The sequence below is a fragment of the Takifugu flavidus genome, chromosome 17, assembly GCF_003711565.1.
Source record: "Takifugu flavidus isolate HTHZ2018 chromosome 17, ASM371156v2, whole genome shotgun sequence".
Taxonomy (NCBI): Eukaryota; Metazoa; Chordata; class Actinopteri; order Tetraodontiformes; family Tetraodontidae; genus Takifugu; species Takifugu flavidus.
This window is the reverse complement of record NC_079536.1, coordinates 4,902,811-4,910,244: the sequence shown is the minus strand read 5'-3', so window position 1 is coordinate 4,910,244 and position 7,434 is coordinate 4,902,811. Positions and strand designations below refer to the sequence as shown.

Below are 7,434 nucleotides of genomic sequence, written 5' to 3'. Positions count from 1 at the left end.
ACACGTGTCAAAAAGGGTGAGCTTAAATCGTTTTTTAAAAAGGAATAGGTATTTTAAATATTTTTATATTTTTGTGATATTCTGTGTTCTGGAGGGACTTTGACCTTTGAGCTCAAAGAAAGTCACAAGAGGTGGAGAAATTACATTCTTGTTTCTGCTGTAATGAGTAAAATTTTCAGACCCAAGTATGTTGGCAAGTAAAGCTGCTCAAGGGTCAGATTTCATTCTAATAATTATGTACCTTAAAATAAATAGGGAGCATGAAAGAAAGTTTTATTGCCACTCATTAATATTGTTGCACCCTGGCTGAAAACACATTTACATTATAAGTCAATATATTGAAAAGCTTAACACCACATGCAATTGCAATTTTACAGCTATCACAGTCAGAAATTAAAACAACACGGTAATATAGTAACAGCATGAGTAAAAATGGTTTTGATTATGTTCCTTATTGACCAGCTTGTCTTTATTTGACTATCAACTGAAGCAGTTTTTCCCTGTAACCACGGTTCATGAAGAAATACATCACAGGATCCAGTATCGCACTGACGCAGGTGAGTGCAGATGTGACCCGGTTGGCCCTTCCCAGCAGCACTTGTCTTGCGGCGGTCATGTGGCCCTGCATGTGGTTGGTGATGTACATAACTCTGCTCACATGGTACGGCACAAATGCAAAGAGGAAGTTCATCATGATGAGGATGATCATTGCCTTAGCTTTGTCTTTCACCGTCTGCTGCTTAATCATCCTGAGTTTCACCAGAATCAGTATGTAGGAGACCGCTATAGTGGCGAGAGGGATGATGAACGCAACTAGAGTGGAAAGCAGAGCCATCGGTGACGTCTTCTCCAAGTAAAGATGATAACAGGTGCCAGTAGAGTTGATGGACACATTTTCCCCAGAGATAAGCTTAGGACTCATACCGACCACAACTACCACCCAGAGCACGATCGAGACCACCTTTGCGTACACAGATTTTCGAACTGACTGGGATTTTATAGGCAGCACCACAGCTAAACACCTGTCCAGGCTGATGAAGCTCATCAGGTACAAGCTGCAGTACATGTTCAGGTAGAAGAGGAAACCTGCTAGTCGGCAGACAATTTTTCCGAAAGGCCAGTGGCCGTCAGAGAGGTGGTAAACTATCCGCATCGGCAAAATAAGGATGTAGAAGATGTCTGCGATGGCGAGTTGCCGCAGGAAGATGTCAGATGGCGACGTGCTGTCGTGGTGATAGAAGGTCCAGAGGGCCAAGGTGTTTCCAGGCACGGCTAAGACGAAAATCAGGGTGTAAAATGTAGAATATATCATATTCCCGCTGTGGGAGTCAAATTCCTCCTCGGTGATGTTCATTTTTCCAGGATTGTCAGCCTGATGTAGAAGAGTTGAAAGTAACTACAACAGCAGATCTGACACATTATTAATCATGTTACTGAATGTCATACTGAAACTAAATGGTCAGCCTGATGAGTGAGTGATCGGCCTGGTGGTAAAGCCGGTGTAAAAGAGGAAATAGCCTTGAAAGTGTGATTTTAAGGTGTGAAACTAAATTTAGACTTAAATTTAAAAACAAGTGTAAAAAAAGGGAAAATAGTGCACTGAAGCAGTGGAGTAATTTAAATTATTCAAAAAATAATTTAATAACAAAAATCTGCTGCCAAGAGTTTTTAGACAGCTCCTGCGACACATCTTTGATTTGGCAATCAGCTTTTAAGCTCGCTGATCCCTAAAAATTGTTCAAAAACTAAAATAAATCCCAAAATATGACATGTGATGTTGATTTCTTACCCGTAATTGCAGCAACACGGTGCCAGGTCAGTAGCTGGAGTAGACAATGAGAGCTGTAAACTGTGCATCTTTATTCACACCCACATTCATCTCAACAGGAACTAACAGAAATAGGACAAAAACAAAAAAACCACAGAGGCACCGTGAAGTAAAAGCATGCAAATCTTTATTTTTGCTACTCCAACACAGTTTTGTCTTCACCACATCTTTTAGAGCATGATTTAAAGCTTTACAAAATAAAAACCGAGAGAAACCAGATATTTACAAGAATCGGATTTGTGCAAACAGAACTCTTCTTTTACACCACTCTCCTAAAGGATTTGAAAGGCATGCATACAAACAGACTTTGGCATGTTAAAAAAAACTACTTATTCTTTTATTAGAAGCATCTATGTACACATAGGACTCATCACTTTTTTAGTACAGTTTATATTTAGACAACAACACATTAACTTAACAAACTTGCCTACACGCATGAAAGATCCCCTAAAACCTGTGACTGGGTTAGGCCTGAAGTAAGTTATACAACAACTTTGGCAAATAGGCACACTAAATCAATCCAAACCTTTAAAGAGCTGTAAAATAAAATGACACTTCATCCGGGTGACAAAATACTCATAGAAAATAGAACTTAACCATGAATCCCCTCTAAAATGCGTGCGAACTTTGCGTTGACGCCGATAAAAGGCATTTACAGGGGCTGCGCTGAATGCCTCTGAACATAAGAAATATAGAAGATTAAATATACTATGGTTATTTAACATCTGGTTTGAAAAATAAAACACTTTTTACATGGTACTTTGTGATTGTACATCAACTCTATATTCCCTATTCGAAGCTACAGCAAGAAAAATAGATCTTAAACGTCACCGGTCCTCCACTACAAAGTGGTAAAACTACATTGTAATCTTTTTTTTTTTTTAGTTCCATTATAAAAGTTTTTTGTCAGAACATCTACCTTCAAGAAATAAAAGAAAACCGGAACACCACATACTGTTATTTCAGAGATGAACGCGCAAACGGTGTGAAAATGCCAGTGTCGAATGGAAAATAAAACGAATCGTGGGAGTGCACCGCGTAATAAAGAAAAACATTCAAAAACACATCAAAAGCAATAGTAATATTTTTTTAAATGACCAGGTGTACCTGCAAGAGGGGCAAATGTGGGAGCTAGGCAGCGTCCTTAGCTGCTGTGGCTGTTGGGATGCAGGATTTGCCGCTGCTGCCGTTGTGCGACCTGTAGCTGGTGAAGCTGGGGGTGTGAATGGTGCGGATGCTCTTTCCACCTTGGCCCAAAGGTGTGGGCGACAGAGGGGAGGGGGAGGAGGAGGAGGTGGAAGAGGAGGAGGAGGAGGAGGAGGAGGAGAATGAAGAGGAGCAGTGCACTCGACCGTTCTGAGTCTGTGAGGAAAACGAGAGAGCTTTACCGCTGTGCTGGAGGGGCGTGGGGAGTTTGAGGGATCCGTTAGACAGGGAGGGGATGTGGGAGGAGGGCAGGGAGCTGGAACGAGGGGTGTGAGAGGACTTTGTCACAGAGGAGGAGGAGGAGGAGGAAGAGGAAGTATTAATAGGATTAGTAGCATCTGAGTTTTGTACAGACTGGGAGCTGCTTTTAGTAGAGCTAGGATAAAAAGCAGGGATTTTAGAAACGGGAACAGTAGGGGAAGAAGTTTTATGATCCCCTCCCACTCTTTTAGCACTTCCGTTAGCCTGCGAACAGAGATGCCAACAAAGATACTGGTTGTCACAAAGAAAATCAAACACATATAAAAGGAGATGAGGTTAAAGAAACTGCACAAAAAAACCAAAACAAAACCCTGTATGTTAACACACAGAAACACGCTACGATTACACAATGAAATACTGCTAAAGACACAAATAAGAGACACCCAAAATGAGCGGAGAAGCGAAAAGACACAGCAAACGACAGAAACGTGAGCGAGAGACGGTGTGGCAGGGTGGGGGGGCGCGTTAGACGGCCTTGTGAACAGACAAGAGCAGAAAAGAAACAGGATCCAGAGCGTGGACAGAAACTGGTTAGAGGAGTGAGAGCAGGCAGGGGCAACATGGGCCAACCCGCACCGAGGGAGCGGGGATCAATTAGCATTAGGGAGCTTTGCGGCAGCGTCGGCATTAAGCGGGGGGGGGGTGGGGGGGTTGTGAGCAGCGAAGGTGCGCAGCTGAAAATGTCAGTCAGCTTAACGTGAAGCGTCCTGAGGACTGGGAACCGAGCCGTGATGGAAACCGGAGACGTGCTGACAACGTGTGACCACAGGGCGGGGACTCCATTGTTCCAATTTTTTTTTTTTTTTAAACTTTAGTCACCAACACAGAGAAGACCGTGAGCAGTGTGGACATGCAGAAGCATACAGTACAGTGATGTTATGGGGGTAACAGTCAAGAGTCAAACATGCCTTCAGAGCCACAGTCTTCGCCGCGGCGACGTTCATTTTCTCATAAACACTTTAAATCCCACAGCATCGGTCATCTTCCCCACATTACATGCCTGATATTTTCACTCCCTGCGTGTGTGTGTGTGGTTTTTTTTTATCTCCCCCTGTAGTCTCTGTTGAGGCCCTAGAGTAAAACTACCTGTCGGAACTGCCTTTGAGCATCCTGCAGTTTTTGCTGTTTTCCTGCTTTGTCAGTAGTACCCGGCGCCTGCCTGGCCTTCGCAGACAAAGGGACGGGCATCCGACTAGTGGGGGAAGCAACACTGGCATTCTGCAAGGGGATCCAAACGAAAAAACAAAGAAATAAAACAAAAGGAAGGGGAGAGAAGACACACACCATTGTAGAAAGTATGAAAAATCAAGGCACTGAAAGGTCCTGGCTTAACAGCTGATTTAACAGTGAGAGTGTCATGCACCTCTGTCAGACCCGAAACAGAGTGTACACAGAAGGACATGCAATCAGAGGCCTCAGAGCCTAATCATCATGGGGGGGAAGGGGGTCCTTGATGATGAATGGGCCGCTTGCCGAAAACATCAGAGTTTTAGCAACCGGCTGAAAGAGGAGGACTGTAGCTGGGAACCCGAGAAAGTGCCCCCTAACAATCATGTCGCCATGATTTCACCCAGCGGAGACGTCCCCAACACTTCCAAGCACCTGCAGAGGGGATTATTTGGTGATCTCAGTGGTTAGGATTGGGGGTGAAAGTAGCACGGAAAAGACCCAAAGCCTCCAAGAGGAGCTAGAGAGAGACCTGCTGCACAGTGCTGGGGGCACTGGGGATAGTGGGAGTGGTGGTAGTAGTAGTAGGGATGACTACAGGGCGAGGAAGGAGCTGAGGTTTAATCTTCCTCTGGAAGGAATGTTTGCTGGGTACCTTTGGGCCTGATACTCTGGACTTGGGGAGAGAGGAGGACCTCCTCACCCCCGCTCCTTCTGAACTTTTCCCATTCTCTGCTTTGGGTTCCTCTGCGACGGCCCGCTCGACCGGCGAGCGAGGCCCCATCTCGCTGATAGTGGTTTCCAGTTGTTTGATGGTCTGCTCCAGGCTGTCCAGGGTCTTGTAGGTGTTTTTACGGATCTCGTTTGTCCTACAGACGGAGTCGGAGTTCTGTCTGTTTAGTGCTGACGGGCCTGGCGCCTTGGGGGTGTCCACGGTGGGCTTCGAAGTCGCGATTTCAAATCTCTTGGCCTCTTTGTGCTGCCTGATCGTACCATCGTATTCCTCCTCGTCTTCATAGACGACCACCTGTAGGGTCTTCTTCCCCGACTTGGTTCCGGTACGGATCGCCTGTGTCAGCGCCGCCAGCTGCTTTTTGGGGAACTTAAACTTGAACTTCTTCTTCCCGTCCTGTTTGGCGTCACCGGAGGACTCCAAGTTCACGCCGCTGTCGGAGTTGGAAGAGGAAGACGAGGATGACACGCTGGCACGGTCCGAAGCTGCCTGCGAGGGACCAACCCTCTTCCCGTCCACCACAACCATTTCTCCAGGTTTCCCCTGCGGTCCGCCCGTCCGGTCGGTGTCGGACTCCTCGCTCTCCTCCTCGATGCGCTCCTCCGACAGCATCCTGTCCAGCTCCTCCTCGCATTCGAAGATGGTGGAGAGGCGCTTGTAGGCTGAGCGGATGTCCATGGGCTCATCGAAAATGATTATGACCGGCTTTTTGTTCGCGCCGTTGTCCTGCGGCACGTTGGGGTCTGCCGGGTCCCCCCGGGTGGGGGAGGCACTTCCAACGGTGACCGTCTGGACCCTGCCTTTCTTGGCATTGACCAGTTCCTGGTACTCACCACAGGACAAGGCCTGAACTTTGGTGTTGGTGATCATGAAGGCTATGTTATCGGGAGGAGGAGGCGCCTCTTCTCCAGGTAAATCAGGACTCAGGCTGGCCTCGTCATCACCCTCAGGGGGAGATTTGGGGACCATCTCTTCACTTTTAGGCACTTTCAGTGGAGGGAGGCGGGGTTTGGACACCTCTGTGCCAGCAGTGGTGGCTGAAACTGGTGCAGGCTCTGGCATGATGGTTTTAGGGGAGAGCTGCATCTGGATGACTCTGCCCTTCTTTTCAGTGTTAATCTTGTTGAGGATTTCTCCCTTCTCCATTTCCGCACTGGTCTTCAAGGACCCGGAACGCTTCAGATGTTTCCTGGGAAGTTTGAACCCTTTGAGTCCGGTGGGTTTAGGTGATATGGGCGGAGGTGATTTGGGGGGCGGAGACAGTGGCGGCTGCTGCTGCTGCTGCTGCTGGCTTGGAGAATTGTCATTAAAAGTGACATTTGACACCTGTGATGAAGTCTGGGCGGGCTCTCGGCGTTCGGGGGTTTCCTCCGATCCCAGCGCTGGCGGCTGCTCTTTAGGAATCTGGCCAGTCACATAGTAAATGATCTGAGGGAAGAAGACGTAGGCGTTTCACATCCGCCGAATGGAGAGCTTAAATTAGACATCAAATATCAAAGTAAAGAGATAAATCAGAGTGATACACACCCCCTGGCTCTGCCGTACAGTAGTATTTCCGTTTTCATCAGTGACTGGTTCTTTATCCTCCCGACTGGGTTCTGAACCCTGCTAGAACAGCGTACGGAGGGAACACTATTACCCTGCAACCGGTGTGTAAAGCTGCTGCAAACCAACTGAAAGTTTAGACATATCATTGCCGTAACGACGATGTTAAACTCTAAATTTGTCCCTTTTTCCCCTTTCATGTTTATTTTGATCTCATTACTTAAAATTCTTTAAGATTAAATCGACTTTTAATTAGCTTTAGCATCCCTGTCAAAATTAGCTAGAATATTACTGTACAATAGTAACACCAGACCCAGCTGTAAAAAAAAAGTCAAAATTTTAAATTGCATTACATGTGATTGTTATTTAATATTTAAATGTACAGGGTCGTGCTGGTTATGAAAAGGTTAAGGCTGGGGAAGCGAAGAGAAAGAGGACAGCGATCCCTCAGTGAAACATGAGCGGTGAAGAGCATGCAAAGTGGTCAGAGCGACCCCTAGCGAACCAAGTCTGCAAAAACCGGTTGTGTCGAGAAAGACTTTTACCGGAATTAGTTGTTTAATGAAAGCGCAATTGTGCAGCGAGTCCGAACAAAACCGCGTGATTGAAGAAAGACAAGAGATCTGGCTGTTAAAACAGTGCCGAAGTCTTTATTGATTTGGGAAAAGGAAAGCCATTAAAACACCCCGATCCA

The 7,434-nt window shown here is 46.4% G+C and overlaps 2 protein-coding genes across 18 annotated transcripts in view; both read right to left on the bottom strand.

Annotated features, from left to right (window-relative positions):
* Positions 1-252: 252 nt before the first annotated feature.
* Positions 253-1,919, bottom strand: si:dkey-96n2.3 (uracil nucleotide/cysteinyl leukotriene receptor). The gene is made up of 2 exons (XM_057012414.1): positions 1,790-1,919; positions 253-1,372 (listed from the first exon to the last, which is right to left on the bottom strand). The coding sequence occupies exon 2, from the start codon at positions 1,352-1,354 to the stop codon at positions 470-472; it is 885 nt and encodes a 294-aa protein (XP_056868394.1). The 5' UTR covers positions 1,355-1,372; positions 1,790-1,919; the 3' UTR covers positions 253-469.
* A 14-nt stretch (positions 1,920-1,933) lies between these two features.
* si:ch211-285f17.1 (sickle tail protein homolog) overlaps positions 1,934-7,434 on the bottom strand; it is a 72,684-nt gene continuing 67,183 nt past the window's right edge. For 12 of the 17 annotated variants that reach the window (XM_057012376.1, XM_057012373.1, XM_057012375.1 and 9 more), the window contains 4 exons: positions 6,723-6,803; positions 5,118-6,623; positions 4,382-4,513; positions 1,934-3,499 (listed from right to left, as the gene is read on the bottom strand). In XM_057012376.1, coding sequence (XP_056868356.1) covers positions 2,960-3,499; positions 4,382-4,513; positions 5,118-6,623; positions 6,723-6,803 — 2,259 coding nt within the window. In that variant the 3' untranslated portion in view covers positions 1,934-2,959. Of the gene's footprint in view, positions 3,500-4,032; positions 6,624-6,722; positions 6,804-7,434 lie in introns of those variants that run through there. The other 5 variants (XM_057012378.1, XM_057012374.1, XM_057012390.1 and 2 more) reach the window with 5 other exon arrangements.

Bases quoted from the DNA above. Each gene is read 5' to 3' on its own strand.
- si:dkey-96n2.3 (XM_057012414.1), bottom strand. From the start codon at position 1,354: ATGAACATCACCGAGGAGGAATTTGACTCCCACAGCGGGAATATGATA.